Below are 19008 nucleotides of genomic sequence, written 5' to 3'. Positions count from 1 at the left end.
CAGGGCCGTGTATGTAATTAAAATGACCCGCAAACAGATAACTTAGTTCGATTTAAATTACTTGACTGTTCAAAGAACTTCGTTTTTTTTTGGGATAAAACAAAGTTTTATAAAATAAGATATTATACTACATATATATAGCCTACTATATGGTCAAAAGTACTGGGACACTTAATTATTGAATTGAAGTGTTTCAATAAGACCAGTTGCACAGGTGTATGAAATCAAGCACCTAGCCATGCAGTCAGTACAGAACGTTTAAATGCCATTTTGCTGATCAAAGATGAGTTTTAGGGGTTAACATCATTGATTACAGGGGGACTTTAAAAACATTTTCTCTGAGGAGTCCTCAATCCTCATACGTGCAAGTGGTGTTGCAAGTGTGGTTATGTAAATGACGTTATGAAATTAGGGAATGCTAAATTAATTGTACGTCCTATATTAATAATACTAATAATAATTTAATACATTAAAAGGAACTTTTAAAAGGATTAAAAGGAACTTTACTTGAAGTATTGACTATCGATGTGGTCAAACGCATCAGCCGTCGGCGATATCTCTCTGATTATCGTCGATACATGACACTATATCTACCGAAAAAAAACCTATCTCCCCCTTTTCTCATCTTACTCAAAAACAAATACAATTCTACTTAAAGGTACACTGTGTAGTTTAAGTATTTTATTAGCTAAAATCAACATCTTTATTCATAAATATGTCCTCAATGGTGTACTACCTCTGCCAATGATCTGACTTCTCATTGTACGCAAAGAATTTCTTATTTTTATTTACATTGGACGGGTAAGTCGACGGAGGCTTCCATGTCGTTCCGCCATCTTGACAAAAAGCACTAGCCTACCTCAATGCGTTTCCACAACACGTTTTCGTCCAGAGCCAGCGTCACGAGACTGACACCAGCAGAAGCGGACAAGGAGAGAGGCGTAATGCGTGTCACTGCGCCGGTAAATTTGAAAGGCTGCACTGCACAGTACTTCATAATTCAGGATCATACTTATGCCGAGCCACAGGAGAAATGCCAAAATGTAATTTAAAAGGAAATGTGACCGGCGAATTAAAAAACCGAGGGTAAATAACGGGATAGCTTTACCCAGGTGGAAAGAGCTAATGAAGGAGAAAGACTTTGAAAGGACACTGCTTTCTTCTCGACGGGTAAGTCAATGTTACAGTCTAAATTACAAGTTTTTTTTTCATAGCTTGGTTGTGTAATTCATTATATAGGCAGCATAACAGTAGAACATTTGCTATAAGTTGTCATAGCTTCTTGGTACATAACGGCTACCGTAGTTGCAACACGTATTTGAAAAAGCGAGGCGCTAGAGAGCACTATTCGTTTGAATGCAAAATACAATTTAACCGCTAGATGGGAGAAATTCCTACACAGTGCACCTTTAATTTCCACATTTTTACTTTCCTCATTAAGTACCAAACAAAGCATGCTGGGGGAACAGATTCAGAAAAACAATTATTAGAATACTTGACTGGTTCACATTCACCCTAAATAATATAATATAATAGATTGCACAATTTAGAGAATTAGATTAATCGAAAAAAGAAAAGTTTAGAAGAGAAACACAATTTTGTTGCGTTGATCACAAATACAAGTAAATGGTCACATCATCATCAAGCAAAATTTTACATACTCTAAAAGTAACGTCTCAAGTCAAGGGACTAATGTCGCCCACAGTACAAATGTGTTTTATGATGCTTGTTCATAGAGTTTATGTTTAGACCGCCACAATAAAACATTTAGGCTATTGCAACTGTGTAAATGACAACTGTTCTGGAGAGACTCCCACCAACTCAGACACTAAATTAAATGAGAGCAGAAACAGACACTGTTAGTATTGCTTACTTCATAAAAATGAGAGATTATTTAATTAGTGTGAGTGAGTGAGTGAGTGAGTGAGTGAGTGAGTGAGTGAGTGAGTGAGTGAGTGAGTGAGTGAGTGAGTGAGTGAGTGAGTGAGTGAGTGAGTGAGTGAGTGAGTGAGAGAGAAACGTGTGACTTTGTAACACAGACTTTTAAACATACAGTAGCCTCAAAAAGAATTTGGACAGTTAAGTCATATTTAAAAATGTCTGAATGTCATTTTCATCATATCAATTTTATATTTTTAAAGGAAGGTAGTACAAACATGCTTTAAGCACAAGTAGTTTATTGTGTTTTTAATGTATAATGTAAATGTAAAACAAATACTACTAAAAATAAAGACATAAAAATGTAGCCGTGTTTGTAAAACGCTAGTGGATCATGTCGATAGTTAATGCGATTCTCTACAACTGTGATTCCTCTGCTAGGACAGATGTGTGAACTTGAGGAAGATAAGTGAACATATTCTTGGGAACCTCTAATTTAAGTAGTTGCTCTAATTTAACAAAGTTCAGAAGTCATAACAATAATGGCTATTTGTACATGTAACCTTATAATCAGTTCCCCTCAAATTGAATACACCTCAATACACCTCAGATCGAGCTGGCGCGATCACTCGCATTTTTTAATGACAACAGCGGAATCAAATTAAAATACGCTCAAAGATAAAGAGTCATACATTCGAAACTGTAAAGGGTTTTGTTTGTACAAACTGCTTTTATTTGTGTAAACTCACAACAAGAAAACTTTGCCTTTGTAAAATAAAAAACAATCAGGATGCGCTTTCTGATGTCAGTCTCCGTGAACTGAAGCACATAAATGAACCGAAACTCAAGTGTGTATAGGCTACATAGCCTATCTATCTCACAGACATGATACATACATCTAACGTTATAGAAAGCTTGAATTGTCTACTTTTAAATTAAAAAAATACTCTCCGATTAGACCCACGTAATCCTTACAGAAGGTGTATTTCTCTCTATAGTAGGGATGGGACGATTACCGGTTTCACGATAAACCACGATAAAATGTACTGACGGTTAGTATTATCGTCTCAAATTTAATTATCATTAAAACTGTGTTTGATTATCGCGATTTTAATAACTGTAAATCCTGCCCAGCCAGCAACAGTCTGACACAGATGCAGCGCGCAATGCGTTTTTTTTTTTTTTTATTCAAGAAGGAATGGCGGATAGCGGTGAATTTTCAGCCTTTTAAGAGGACCAAATCTGAGGTGTGGTCATATTTAGGCTTTTACAAAAGTCCTGAGGGAAACTTCATCGAGGATGGTCACCCTGTCGCTGCAACAGAAACACTTCAGATCTGCCGAGTCGTCTTGTGTGACCATCACCCACTGTTGTATAGCGAACGCAAGGCAAGTTAACTTTGACCTCAATACCAAAACTACGTCTGTGAAATAATTAGGTGCAAAATGTTGTTTTGATTTGAAATATTGTATCTTACTCACTTGAAATAAACGTGAAGCTTCCGCGAAGAAAAGTTTGCAGCAAGTGGCTTTGAACCTAAGACGAACTAACAAGTTCAAGCAAGACTACTATTAGTATTAAGAGTGACATTTAAGGGATAATAATGTATAGATTCATTGTAAGTTACACTTATTAGACCGATTATTATTTTTTTTAAACACATAATTACGGGGACATATTGAATTGAGATTAATGATTTAAATCTTACCCGTTTATAAATCGATTTCGTTCAGCGTACAAAACAATCGTCCAGACAAGATGATCACAACAATATTATTCAAACAATATATTTGAATGAAAGGAGAGCGCGCGTCCGTTGATACATGGATGTGCGCTGTGTTATAATGCGTTGCTATGACGATCACAGGATAGAATTTTGCTTAAAAAAAGTGCATAGAGCTGCTTGTTTTATTTGTTTGTTGATTTTCAAATATAAAACTTGTTGAAATGTTTTCAGTGTGAGCATCAGTTATTTTTAAACACATTCATCTCGTTTTAACAAAACCGTGATAATATTGATAATCATGATAATTTTGGTCACTATAATCGTGATATGAAATTTTCATACCGTCCCATCCCTACTCTATAGGCACATCCACTACACTGCGGAGATGGCGGGTCAGCATTGTCAAATTCATCTTTGCAGCAGACACCAGCACAGAAAACACTAGTTTATTAATAAACAATTAAAACGCCTCATTCATTCAACACATTCATAATCATTACTTTTGATAAAAGCGCTATGCGTGCGCTTCAGTGGGGAAAGGGCTGTATCACAGCTACAGTATATTAAACGCTCATTATGGCTTAGTATTCTCCTCCATATATATTTTAGTAATTAAATTGATAGCCTAAACATGCGATTAGATTAGAAAAATCTTTAGTAGGGGCAGCCCTAAATCCTCGTAATGGTTCATTCTGGTGACATCCTTGCAGTGACCTCAATATCTGAATGTGGCGAGTAATGCATTGCGCAGACACTGAAGTTTTGATCAAAATAGATTTAATGCAAATTAATGTAAACAAATACTGGAATGTGTAGGGTACATATAAAGAGTACTTTGAATGTGTAATCGGATTGCAATCATTGTGACTGACAAATTAAAATATACGTATATGCATATAAACATACCCAATGTTACAATCATTCAAATAATTTTAGTTAGAATAACAGACGTGTTGGGTATTTTAATATTTATTAAATGTTTGTAAAAAAAATGTTTTAAGTATTATTAGGCCTAAATATTTAAGCGAAACCATGACTTAAGTCAAGTCAAGAGAATGAGTTCTGACCAGCTTTTCGGCTCATAAACAAGCTAAATGAGTAGCATTTTCTGGCAAACTTTACTTTTAAACAACAGCACACAAAATTTGTACAGCTGCATTTTGAGAATCACAATTTTGGTTGGGTTAAAGTGATTTTCCTACGATTCTGAACTAATCATGCACTAATTGATGCAGTCTAAGAAAAAAAAAAAATATATATATATATATATATATATCAGTGTTTCCCCTACAATGTATTCAGTAGCGGCACAGCGCCGCCGCTGGATTTCAGCGCTACTGTCTTCAGTATTGATCAGTATCAGTATCTTCACATGATCAGTAATACGACATTCACTTACACACTGTAAAAGCACAACAGTAAAAGTAGACGCCTCCGTCTCAACACGCGTCCGTTGCGACGTATATTCACATCAAATGTTAACGCAGAGGAACTGGACAATGCAGATCACAAAAATTCATTATATGCATGTGATTTAAACCATTGCCGGTTAAACATGTCATTCACACGCTTTTCTGAGCGCAAACACCCGACGCGCAAATGCACTAAAAGCCTGTCAATCAGCGCCTGGTTACTGGGATAAGTTATCTTTCGAGTCTTTTTGCGCTAATATACTGTCAAATACACACAAGGTTTACATAAACAAAGTTGGTTATGTCTAAAGTGAAAGAAAACAGAAAATGTATGAAAATCTGCTCGTTAAATGTGTGTATATTAGACGAGTCGTGTTCAGGTCTTAAAGAGACAGTAACATATACCGGTAATAGTAAACATGCTGCCGCTTGTCCTTAAAGTGATAGTTCACCCAAAAATAAAAAATTATGTCATTATTTACTCACTCTAATGTTGTTCCAAACCGGTGTTAATTTATTTTTTGTGCTGAACACAAAAGAAGATATTCTGAAGAATGTGGCTTACCAAATAGTTGCTGGTCCCCATTGACTTCCATAGTAGAAAATATATATATACTATGGAAGTCACTGGGGTTCATCAACTGTTGATTCTTACAAATAACTTTTATTTTCATCAGAAGAAACTTATTTGGGTTTAAAACAAACAATCAGACCTTGAATCTGTTGATGGTATGTCATATTTGTATGTCTCAAAATGTCCATTTCTATCCACAAAACTTGTCAGAAGTCATGGTTTAAGGGGTAATTAAAAAATTACCCCCACGAGCGCAGCTTGGTAACAACCTCCGGCACGTAACAGCACCACTGCTGGAAAAATTGCTAGGGGAAACACTGTGTATATATATATATATATATATATATTAGGGATGCAAATTATCGATTAATTCATTAATCATTAATTGATTGACCTTATCGATCGATTAACGATTAACTGATAAGCGGCTATTTTCCTGAGAATGTACATTTCTCACGGTATCAATAGTGTCTTTAACATAAAAAGCAAAATATTGCTTATATACTGAACAAAAATGCATGTTATATTGCTCAAATGATGTTTTATTGTAACAGTTGGGATACGGTACAGAATGGCATTTATGTAGTTTACAAAATAAATTATGCACAAAAAATTAAAATACATAAAAAATAATTGTGCACTGGCTCACCTGTTGCAAACATTAAGCAACATAAAATAAATGTTAAATAAAAATCTATATGGGTAGGCTTAGCCTAAACTATATTAAGTCTACATATAATAATCTATCTGGTAAACTTGAAAAACTTAACATTAGCAGCACTTATTGATGCTTGGTCTGAGAAAGGTAACAGTAAGATTACTAGACCTGGAAACTTCAAATATAGAACTGAAGGGATGTCAATTTTCACAAATTCCCATGATCGATCGTAATTTAAATTAAAGCTGCAAGCAGCATTTGTCGGTGTTCAAGCTTTTAAGGCCTTTAAGGCCTTTAAGCACATTAGCATCAAAAGACATTAGGATTTATTTAGCAAGCATTTAATCACTGACATAATAGATGGAAAAACACCATTTACAGCCAATACAGGCAATTTACCATAGGAAATATATGGTTTAAAAGCTTTTTAACAGTTATAGCGCCACCTATGGTCCGATCTCCATAAAATTTTGCATGCTTGTTAATGATGTTATTGCACATATGCTCACCAATTTTTGTGAAGTTTTGAGTTTTTATTTAGGATTTATAGGCTTTTGAGTGTATTTTGACACGCCCCTTTTCTTAAATTACCCTCTTATAGCCATCCAAATGCAAAAGTTCAACTTTTTTTAATAATTATTGATCTAGAGAGTCCAGAGAATTGTTCTAGACTGGTCTGGTTCCGATCGGGCAAAAAACCAGGGACTAGTTCGCAAAAGTAGGTTTTTAACGTAATTGCGAATAATTAATGGACAATTCGATTGACAGCATTAGTTCTAGAGGCAAAGTTGTTCAACATGAGGAGATCTATCTAATGATATGCATATTCTGACGATATTTGTTACACCACGTGATTACAGAGCCGTAAAACTCGTTAGCGCCAACTAGTGGCCGATTTCTTTCAAAACTCTTACAGACCTCTAGGGCCATGAGTTGAACATGTCCACTGAGTTTCGTTCTGATTGGCCATCGTTAACCTTGTCTTAAACTTAATTGGCCAATGGCGGCCATGTTTTTTTAGATACGCCAATATCCTTCTAGACATAGATGGTCCCTTGGGCCAAGACACTGCATACCAAATTTCAAGTAAATCGGACAAACGGTCAGGTGTTTATACGTTTTTTCTGTGTTATAGCGCCACCATGTGGCCAATCGACGCGTTTTTTTTATCGTGACTTCAAATTGACCTCCTACACATGTGTACCAAGTTTGGTAAAGTTATCTCATTTACTACTTGAGTTATAGGCATTTTAGTAAAATAGGCTCCGCCCATATTAACGTTTTGACGCCCCCTAGCAACCGTGAATCGAAATTTCAACTTTTTTTCAATAATTATTGATCTTCAGACTCCAGAGAACATTTCTGCACTGGTTTGGTTCCGATCGGACAAAAAACCAGGGACTAGTTTGCAAAAGTAGGTTTTAGACAATACACGGAGATATACATTCTTTACGTCAGGTGGTCAGCTTTCCAATGATATAAGACACTTGAGTCTAGGACATACGGTCTAGGAGTTATGACCAGTTTCGCGCAATTGATTGCTATAGCGCCACCTATAGGCCAATCTGGCTCATAATTTGATAACCTCTCCTCGATTTTTGTACTACCTACTGGCAAAGTTTCAAAGCTCCAGCACTTACGGTTTGGGCTGCACGATGCGTTTTACGGCGGAAGAATAATAATAATAAAAACCGGTACAATTACAATAGGTTTTCAGCACTTCGTGCTTGAACACCTAATTAATGATGAATTATGTGTCTGCTGCAGAGCATATGGCCAGCATGACAGGGTTTGCTCAAAACGCTATGTTACTCACCAAATGAATGAGAATGTTTTTTAATCCAAATGAAGGGCTAGTAGGATTGTAAAATGTTTCGATGTGAATGATAATTAAATTAAATTATTTAATAATCAAATATAACGACTAATAATACAACGTGTCACCAACGCCGCCTCAGATGCGTGCTTGCAGTGTGTTACGTTAGACATGCACTGAAACGGCAACTAAACCCAATGAATTCACAACGATTTAATAAAATAGTGTTCTGATGTTATGTAATATGACAGTCCCAAATTAATCATCGTTATTATTAGTCGTGCATTAATGCTGCTTGAGCGGCGCGCGCTGAATGAATAACCGTTGAGCACTTTGCTAGCGCGTTATTTATCTCAAAGAAGCGCAATCTATATGAGATTAGTCAGATATATAAAAAATAAACACAATATTACAAATTATATCTGCACAAAATGACGTGAATGCACAAGTGAATTTGAGTTACGTGCCATTCAGAATGACTCATGTTGTGGACGCGCTCTTCCTGGAACAACGCGACACGGCAACTAAACCCAAATACTTCACAATGTTTTATTACACTATTGTTCTCTTTATAATGTTATGTAATATGACAGTCCTAATAGTCATTATTAGTCGTGCATTGCCGTTTGAGCTGCGCGCGCTAAAGATCACGCTTCAACAATTCTTAACCAAATGCATCCAATATATGAGATTAATCAGATATAGATACACATAATAAACGTACACATAATAAACTATTACAACTTACATTTGCACAAAACAAAAGGCTGCGAATGCACACGCAAACTTATAGTCATGATGAAGGTGTAAAACAGTCCCAAACATAACTCCGGCGCGCTCGCTTGTGTTTCGCGGTCGAGCAGCACGCACGCGCATGCGCATGAACCTGCTTAATCGATGACCGATAAGTTTGATCGATTAATGTATTATCGACAATTAATCGATAATCGATTAATCGTTTGCATCCCTAATATATATATATATTATTTTTATTTATTTATTTCATTTAAATTATTTTTGATTCACTCAAAGACTCCACTTGTTTCATTAAAGCCGGGACACACCAAGCCGGCAGTCAGTGAGTGTCTGGCGGGCTGGTTTTTGCCAGCAGTTTGAGTCTGCGTCGGGGCCGTCGGTGAGAGTTGGAACTCTGATTGGCTGTTCGGTTTAGCAAACGAGTCAGTGCAAGAGAATTAAAGCGAAAGTGATGAAAGAGAGAAAGTTAGTCAAGACGGCACTGATCTAATGTTGTTATCCTACCCGAGCATTCCCAAATGCAATTTTTTTCACAACAACATGAGCCGCTTAAAATGAAGAAATCATAACTGACATTAAAAATTGTAAGCAAGCCTGCTTTGTTTACAATTTGTATCTTGTACCGTATTTTCCGGACTATAAGTCGCATCAGTCAAAAAATGCGTCATAAAGAGGAAAAAAATATATATAAGTCGCACTGGACTATAAGTCGCATTTATTTAGAAATTTATTTCACAAAATCCAAGACCAAGAACAGACATTTAATCTGGAAAGGCAAGTTATTCAGCTCCACAACAGCACACAGAACAACAGGCTAAATAGGTGTCCGGCATGTTAACGCAACACAGGGTTTCCCGCAGCACTTTGGAACTAAGACGGCTGTTTAAGCAACACACGCCTACCGCCTTAACTACGTTGTCAAAAAAAAGTATGAGAGCGATATCAGCCGTGTTACTCTGTCCTGTTTAGAGCTCAGATTCTCTGCCCGAGCCTGATATTTCCCCCGCTATACTCGGGCCGGACCCGTGATCTAGAGACGTGCGGCGCAGGACTAGATTTGATGGACGAGTGCGAGCGCGGGCGGTAATGCACTCACTCTGTGTGTGCGGGCTGCGGGAGAATAAAACGATTAAATAGAAATATCTATGAATAAAACATAAAAACTAATAAATTGATTTTCATCTGTTGCAGTAAAGCAACAAGAACAACTAAAACAAAATAGAAACGATTTACAGAACAGAGTTTGCCATTTGTAACATGTTTGCAGCGTTAAGCGATGTAGCCAATCACAGACAGATGTGTTGATTTCTTGAACGCAATGGCCAATCAGAAGCATTTAAGATAGAATCCCCTCACCGCTCAAAACTGACTTTTTGTTCAATGCTGAATTCTGCATGCTGGCAAATCCTCCGATAATAAAAGATATTATGAAAGATTCATTATGCAGTCAGCTTCATTGATAATAACAGAGATGTATGAGATCGCGATGAACTAATGTCAGCTTTTTAGGAATTATTAAGGGAGCGCACATTGCGCGCATTCAGTCATGGCAAACCATGCATGCAGCCTGCTTGCTTTTATGTGAAATTAACAGTGGTTTGTGAATGTTAATGCTTTAATAACAAATAATTTATCAGGATCATTTATGGTGATGTGTATGGTGGCGACACGTAGGCTAACACAAAGTTAAGTTACACCTTAACTAACACATTTTATGCGGGAAACCCTACACAATGGCATAAAGAACATATACCTTGGAGGCTGAATAGGCTAAATTAACATTAGCCAGCGGGTCCAACAAGTTACCGGTAAGCAAGTTCACCAAGCTCCCCTTTGCCAAATCACGTGCAGCCCTATAATTGTGATATTTCACTGGTACATTTGAACCACTGACCCAACAAGGTGGGAAGAAAATATCCTTAGCATTGGGCCTTCTGAAGGTTTATTCCTTTTCTAATCCGATCGAGAGAACATGTAAACACTTGATCGGACTGAAACTGAAAGGACTGCACAATGACGTAAGCCTTGATTATACTCCAGTTCAGACACGTACAGCACGGACGCGTATCACTGGTACACTGGGAAATTTCCCTCCACGAATTATTGCACATCTGGCTGTCTCTATATTGTTTTAAACGACAGATTGGAGGTGCGGGGCTTCTTCACACAGCCTTTCTTAAAATTCGACGTCCATGTTTTTCCAACGCATGTGCATTTGATGCTTTTGTAGCATAGTGACCGCGTGGTAAAAAATGTGAGGCACGCGGATGTCCGCAAAGAGCCTCCGCGTACACCCTCCGATGACAATATTTACATCACAAGGACCCTAGCGCTCTCGCGCACACGGAACGTATAACACAAGCTGTAGAAATAGCGTAATGACGTATGCATGCGGAACAAGCTGTTCTTCCTGTTGAATAAAGTGTCATATAAATGAGTGTCCCGTCATTCTAAAAATCTCCTTTCACTCCTTCAGCGTCTGTGAAGTGGAGCAGGACAACGTCCCACCAGTCCTTGTTTCGGATTCTCATCCACAGACAACTGGTTTTGGACCCGCGGAGGGGAATTTTTACTGCGCAATAAATATAAGCAGCACGGCACAGCGGTTCATATTAGGGCTGCACGATATGAGAAAAAGCTGCGATGTGCGATAATATTGTTTAATATTGCGATGACGATAAGACTTGCGATAAATGTGATTGTTAACTATACTGTTCCCATGTCTTAGTGCTTCAATAGGTTCTTTGCGTGATAGGTCAAAGGTTTATTACCTGCCTGGTTCAGAATACACGATTTTGGCACGATCTGTTTGGCGTATGGGTGTCGTGGAGATTCGTAATAACAACGGGCGTCGGGACGCAAGATTCGATCGTGTCATCGTATAGTGTGTCATAGTGGGCGACAACCTACGTCGCGTCTGCGATGCTTCACGACAGAAAGACTATAGCATGTTTAATTCTTTAACGGTCCTCCACGACGGGTTGAATATGTGGGCGAGACGTGAGTGAGTGCAACAGTGAGTGTGTGTGTGCGCCAGTGAAAGTGTGTGCGTGCGTGCGTGCGTGCGTGCGTGAGTGAGCGAGTGAGCGAGGGACAGTGAGTGTGTGTGTTTGTGTGTCTGTGCGTGCGAGTGAATGTTTGCGAGTGAATGTGTGTGTGTGACGGCACGCGATGACTGGTCGGAAAGCAACGTGTTGTCTGACATGTTTCTTGTCCACGATAAGATTTTAGGAGTCAAAAACGTGTAAATTAGTGCTAATCTGAACCAGGCATTATTCATCGTGTCAGGCTGTCTGTTGCGATGTGTTCATCGCGGGAGTTCATATCGCGATGACGATGAAAATTCGATGTATCGTTCAGCCCTAGTTCATATGTTCATTGTCTCCAAATAAAGAACCAAAGTAGGAGAAAGGTTATTTTGCGCAAACTCTATATTTGGGCAGTGTGCGCATGTCAAAAAATCTATCCCGATTTAAAGCTTGCGACATATACGCGCACATCAACCCGATCACTTGTTTAGCGTTCATGTAAACACTACATTCAGATTCATCAATCGGGATGAATTCAGGGTGTCATCAACACTCAAAATGTCCCTCAGCAACATGTGCTTCTGTTGCTGCTCACTCTTTTGTTCTGTTTTCTGCAGAAACTCTGAGCACTTTTCATATTCTTTATCCTGGCTGAAGCACTTTAGTTTCAATCTATAAGTATAATAATCAGCCTATAGTTTAAAATTAAAAACATTAATAAGTTGAGAGAATTTGAGGCTGATTTCACATTTCATGTTTGTATGAAGGCTAAATACAAAGAAAAGGTGAACAATTTATTTGTACCATTTTTATTTCTAAAATATTATATAGGTTTTATAGGAGGAGGTTTCATAGACTTGGCAAATTAGTTTTTCAGAAGTTTGTAGGTACAGACATCCGTTGTGGGCGTTCTTAGGCTTTTATATTGTTCATAGCGATATTGCAATTATATCGTATATCGCCCGAAATTAAGAAATACATCGCAATATAAATTTTGGCCATATCGTCCAGCCCTATATTGAAAACTTAAACTCTTGTTATCGTTTTATCAAGGAAAATTATATCGCGATAATTTTCGCTATATCGCCCAGCCCTACTTGACCACTATTAGATGAAAATTTCAGCGGTGTGTTACTGTAAAACACATTGTGTAGCGTCATGCTGTGAACACGAACAGCATTAGGAAGCGAAGACTTCTCTGTAGCAGAAACTGCTGTATGAAACTCTCTCTGGCTGCTGTCTTTTAACCAGGCTTATCCCTCTCTCTCTGGAGGACCAAGAGCCAACATGGATGCCCAGCACATTCCCACTGACACAAAATGGCAGTGCAAAGATCAGTGGTGTTATCAGGCCAGGACATAAACAGGACTGCAGGGGAGGTTTATCATTAGAGTCCGTAATGGTGGCAGACGGGAGAAGGTGAGGCTATTTTGGGCAGCCTCCGACTCAGTGGATGTGTTTCGAGAGTGCTAAATAATCGATTTATACTTCAAAAACAACACATCTGGGAGATACAGCTACAGTAAACAGATGCAGCTTAATAGCATCACCCAGGCTTGATAAATTCAATTACATATCTACATCTTAGACAGAAAGTAGTGACAGACAACATAATTCAGACACAAAAACCATGTAAAAGTAAAGCATTTCGTGGTTAATCCTCAATACTGCCTCTTGCTCTTTGTCCTTTTTTGCACTCTCTGGTGAAGAGGCATCATTTCCTTGACATTCTGCACGGGTCTCCTGCTCTCAGGCCCCTGCACAAGCACCCGGGTGAACCCTTACAATGCAGGGATGTCATTTTAGCTTTCTGCTCCTCACAGGCACAGTCAGTGTCCACCTGTTTCTGACACATACTTATGCTGTCAATTAAAAACACCTACTTTGGGTTTTAAGCCATCACTTTATTTCACCATATATACGATTGAAAACTTGTATAATTGATATTTGAATTGCTACAACAGTGCTTGTTCACAATATCTATTCTTACAGAAACAGCTTTTGAGAGTTTCTCACCTAAACATCTCCCCCAGGGGAATATCACTTATCTTTAGTCTCTTTGCAATGAAAACAACACATACAAAAGCAACAGCATGGAAAGAGTACAGTGACATGATCTCATTTAGGTCTGCTGACAGACAAACACATTAGTATTAGGATGCAACGCTCAGTGACAGGATGAAAGGTCAGCTGTGCAGACTGACACAACTTGACAACTGGCCAACAACTCCAATAATATCCTAAATGCCATATGTGTGGAAGTGGACAACACCTTAAAAAAAGGCACAATGCCGAAACTTGCACCCATTACAGCAAGACCAAGCCCAAACTGTTAAGAGAAACTCTGTAGGTGTGATACATTAAATGTGCTTTAATACACATGTGCATTAGAAACATACACTGCAAAAAAGACCAAAAAAAAGTAACTTCCAAAAACAATTGTGACGTAAAAAAGTTAACAAAAGGCTGGGTAGAAACAAAACAAAAATCCAATTGCTCCATATGCGCGACCCTGTTTGCCATCATGAACCAGAGTCTCCAAGTCTCACTCCTGCTCACTAAAACCTCAAAATCGGCAGTTTAACGTTACAGTGTAATCCTAAAATGCGATATATTGCCAAATATCATAACGAATACAAGTTCTAAAACAGTGAATTACCAGTTGACGTTTTCTTTATTTCTTATTTTGACTTGCTGGAGCTAATTCTGAGCAGTTGCACTGTAGTACAGTATGAGCTTATGATTGCTAATTAGCCGAGAGCTAAGATGCTACAGCGCTCGTCTCAACTGTATGAGGCTAACATGCTAAGAAGCTAAATGCTAGTTAGCCAGTCAGAGGCCACTTTACACAATTCATTTTGACAGCACAAGCTAGGCGGCTAACTTAGCCAAGAAAGCAACACGCTAGCATGCTAAGGGGCTAACATGCTTGTCAGCCATTACCGTGCTAGCAAATTAGCAAGAATGCTGTCCAGCTAAAAAGCTAACCCAACCGCAGCCTGCTAACCTCATACTGTAACTCGTAAGCCAAGTCGGTCGAGTAATTGTAAGCTAATTTTAACTCCACAAACGGAACCTTCAACCAAAGTAATTCTACTATCCAAAACTAGAAACTTCAGAGAATAAAACAAGCATACTTTACCTTCTTTGGCTGGTGCGAGCGGCGCGCCGAGTGTGTGTGGAAGCGGCGCCGGGGACGCGCTCGAGAGCCGCTGCTGCTGCTGGAGCCAAGATGGCGTCCCCTCCAAACTTCCACTGTTACTTTGCGCACTCATCGAGCCACTTTTAGAGAATCATAGAGCAAAAAACCAATCAGCTGTCCACGGAAAACACATCAGACAAAATGTAGGAGGTTAAGTGAATGATGGTGTTTTTTTTTTCATCGGGGGAGGAGGGGCTGTCAACACTTGGGACAGACACACAAACCTTCATCGCCCTCTGCAGTGCGTCTAGAAGCGCCTGCTGCTACTGAAGAGGATCAAGATGAAATGAAGACATGAAGCTTCTCTCTCTCTCTCTCGCTCTCTCTCGCTCTCTCTCTCTCTCTCTCTCTCTCTCTCTCTCTCTCTCTCTCTCTCTCTCTCTCTCGAAACACTATCGCGATACTTGACACTCATCCCATGGAAATTAGCTGGGGGGAGAGACTTGGGGGCCACTTAGAAATTACTGCCCCCTCGGTCTAAACATCATATTCATCACACACATGCATGTCTGTGGTGTAAATACACTGCCTGGCCAAAAAAAGTCGTTGTTTGGATTTAAATAGGCATATGCTTAAAAGTCTATGATTGAATCATTATTGCAGTGGTTATTATATTTTTAGCATGTTATATGATTGGCAACAATTCTTCTAGCCCTAATTGATGGAGCTTTTAATTTCTTAAACAATCATGTAGGAAGACACATCATGGCCATATTCCAGGATGACAAGATTAATCAGGCTCAAAGTGTGTACAAATAGCTGGGAGGAGCATGAATAATAATTTTCACATATGAATGGCACCTTAAATTCATTGAAAGTCTTTGAGATGTGCTGGAGGAGACTTTACAGAGTGCTGGACTCGTAATACAATTGTATACATTGTTATATACTCTTATATTGTATATAAGAGTACATTGTTGTATACTCTTAATATATTGTTAATACAAGATCTTGACCAAAAAGGTATGCACCTCTTGATGGAAAAATCATTACAACATTTATTTCCACTCTTAACCATTTGCCTATTCAAATCGAAACAGCGACTTTTTTTTTTTTTTTTTTGGCCAGGCAGTGCAGATGGCTATAAATATAAACCTATGACATAGATTCGCTTCAAATCAGTGTGTATCAAGGTAAAAACTAAAGTACGCAATCTCATGCAATGCAATTTGTACAATAAATGTATAGGCCTAATGACTGACATTATATACTTATACATCTTATAATTATCATGACTGTGACGCAAATTTGTGAAATAAATAATGCTGTCAATAGATTAATCGTGATTAATCACATCCAAAATAAAAGTTTGTGTTTGCATAATATATGTGTGTGTACTGTGAATAATTATTATGTATAAATAAATACACAAACATTCATGTTTATATTTAAGAAATATTTGCATTTATATACTGTATATACATTTATATTATATATAAATATTTTTAATATTATAAATATATATTTTTTTCTTAAATATATACATGATTGTGTGTGTTTTTATATATATAAATAATTATTCACAGTACACACACATATATTATGCAAACACAAACTTTTATTTTGGATGCGATTAATCACGATTAATCTTTTGACAGCCCTAGAAATAAATAAACATTTTTAAAACCAAATTTATTCATTTGGAAACCAATTTGCCATCACAAACATGTAAAACAATAATATTCAATGTACATCTCAAACAATACTATAAAAAGCCTGAGCAAATACATATAAAACGGTTGGCCCTTCAGTGAGAATTATCAGTTTGTTGTAATAATAGTAAAACAGCGTAGCAGTAGACAATATTCCCCAATGAAAAGTCAAAAACCTTTTTACTTAAATCATATTATTGTTTGATGACATGTAATGGTAAAATGGTCTTTCAAACTTTCAGAACTCTGGTAATGACAATTCAATCGAATAATGCAAAGACAATGCATTCATTACAAAATGGGAGCTATTGACAAAGGACAATAGTGGCACATCAGAAGTGAAAAGAAACGTAAGGATTGGTTTCTTGATGTTTTTATAGTGTCATCATCTCCATCATTTACTATACTTGAGGTCTGTCACAAAGGTAATGTCCTTTAAAAAGTCTTTCAGAAGCTGAGTTTGTGTAGAGCTCGGTGTGCTACACAGATGCCGGACTCAGATACGGCTTCCGGTACTTGCTCTGCATCCACACTCTGTGCATGACCACCTTCTTTCCTCGGTTCACCTGCAGTCTCCTGTCTTCCAGATTCTGAAGCTCCTCCAAACCAGCATTCGAGAACAACTGATGAACCTCATCTGTGGAGATCAAGACATTCATAGGTGTTTATGCGAGCCAAAAACTGCACGAATACAAAAATAATATGTAAGGAATTCAAAAAATGTGCTGAAATGGTTCTACCTTTTGTGAAGAAATACACACAGGTTCCGTCCTGTCGCGTATAGAAGTTTTCAGACAAACACTGACCTGTGGAGAAGTGGATCAGTGGTTATTCAAGAATCCATCACAATCAAGTTTTGATGCTGTTTTGTTAAATATATGAGAAAAGAAATTCATATTTTTAACATAATTAAAAAATGTAGGACTGTCAAAATGTTAATATTAATAATTAGAGGCTTAACGCATTCAGTTGTTTTTTTAAGGAAAGAAAACATAATGTGTTGTATATTGACTGTGTTGAATATTGTAATGACGATTTGGATATCAATTAAAACTGAACCACTGTAGTAATGGATTTTGCAATCATATTAATTACAATGCTGAATTATATCCACTGTGGGTTGAAATGAACATGTTTCTGATTTAGTGTAGATAAAAGGGTACACGAGATAATGCTAATGTGACGGAGCAATAAATAGAATACAAAGAGGGGTCTCTGTATCCGTGTTTGTTTAACATTCACAGCTAACACATGACATAGTCGGTAATGAAAAGACTGAGCCAGAGTTTAATGAGTCAACGGAGACAATCACCTTTTTTAAATCGTAGTTGTGACAGATCATATCTGCCATAGTCTCTGAACAGCATGATTCCTCCATGCTTCAGCTGTCCAGCCAAACTCTTCAGCACTCCTTGAGCTCTGCGGGAGCAAAGCAGAGGTTTCAAGCAGATTCAGAGTCAGATAATAACACAGATGCTATTAGGCTTCCTAATGGTGTCACATGAGTTCCAACAGAATGGCAATTTCTCCATATAATTTGCATAGAGACATTTTTATGGTGCTTTTTTAATCCTATATGAATGAGTTGCTGTTGTTTGTGGAAAAAACTCAGAAATTCTGCTAAATAATGAATTTGGAAAAACATGAGGGTGAATAAACGACGACAGAAATTTCATTTTTTTTTTTACAATTATATACATTTTAGAACTTAAAAACAGATTTAAGGTGTAATTATAATTTGCTACAGAAAATAAATGTACAAACTCACAAACACATGTATTGGAATCACTGGGATGCTATTATAGCTTTTATTAATATTTTGAATTCATTTTTATTGTGTTTTTTTTTGTCATTTTTATTAGTTTAAAAAAAATCTGTAAAGTTTTTTATTCATTTCAGTTTTACTTTGAGTTATTTCAGTACATTTAGCATTTAATTTTATTTCAAGAAGTATTTTTGAATGATTTTTATGCAAATGCTCATGTAAAAACAGAGATTCCCTGGCAAATGTTCTAACAGTAAAGCTTGTAGATTTAAATGCTATCAGGGTTTATCTATAATCTATATCACCATGTAACCTTGATGAAGACACTTCAGCTCATGGTTCCATAGTCTAGAGGGATTGATCCTGTAATAAGCGCACTGTATAAATAACTCCGACTCAATATTGTGTAGACTATATTTGAGGGAATCTATTAAAAAATCGGTGAATCTGACGAGAAACAAGTGGAAACATTAGTTCAACATCTTAGAGTGTAAAGCAAACTAAACGCTTCGCTAATGCAAACAAAAGAGAAAAGATACC

General features: G+C 37.4%; 2 protein-coding genes across 14 annotated transcripts in view; both read right to left on the bottom strand.

Annotated features, from left to right (window-relative positions):
* tlk1a (tousled-like kinase 1a) overlaps nt 1-15586 on the bottom strand; it is a 53906-nt gene extending 38320 nt beyond the window's left edge. The window contains exons 1-2 of one of the 13 annotated variants that reach the window (XM_079619825.1): nt 15276-15586; nt 14992-15131 (exon numbers count right to left, since the gene is read on the bottom strand). In XM_079619825.1, the coding sequence (XP_079475951.1) occupies nt 14992-15124 (133 nt within the window). In that variant the 5' untranslated portion in view covers nt 15125-15131; nt 15276-15586. Of the gene's footprint in view, nt 1-14991 lie in introns of all 13 variants that reach the window. The other 12 variants (XM_079619817.1, XM_079619815.1, XM_079619823.1 and 9 more) reach the window with 12 other exon arrangements.
* A 1475-nt stretch (nt 15587-17061) lies between these two features.
* The window catches only part of mettl8 (methyltransferase 8, methylcytidine), a 13573-nt gene continuing 11626 nt past the window's right edge, over nt 17062-19008 (bottom strand). Inside the window, exons 6-8 of the mRNA XM_079619619.1 lie at nt 18016-18134; nt 17444-17509; nt 17062-17340 (exon numbers count right to left, since the gene is read on the bottom strand). Coding sequence (XP_079475745.1) covers nt 17183-17340; nt 17444-17509; nt 18016-18134 — 343 coding nt within the window. The 3' untranslated portion in view covers nt 17062-17182. The remainder of the gene's footprint in view (nt 17341-17443; nt 17510-18015; nt 18135-19008) is intronic.

The sequence above is a fragment of the Phoxinus phoxinus genome (assembly GCF_949152265.1).
Source record: "Phoxinus phoxinus genome assembly, chromosome: 7".
Lineage (NCBI taxonomy): Eukaryota > Metazoa > Chordata > Actinopteri > Cypriniformes > Leuciscidae > Phoxinus > Phoxinus phoxinus.
Note: the sequence above shows the minus strand (reverse complement) of the source record. Positions and strands in the feature narration are given on the sequence as shown.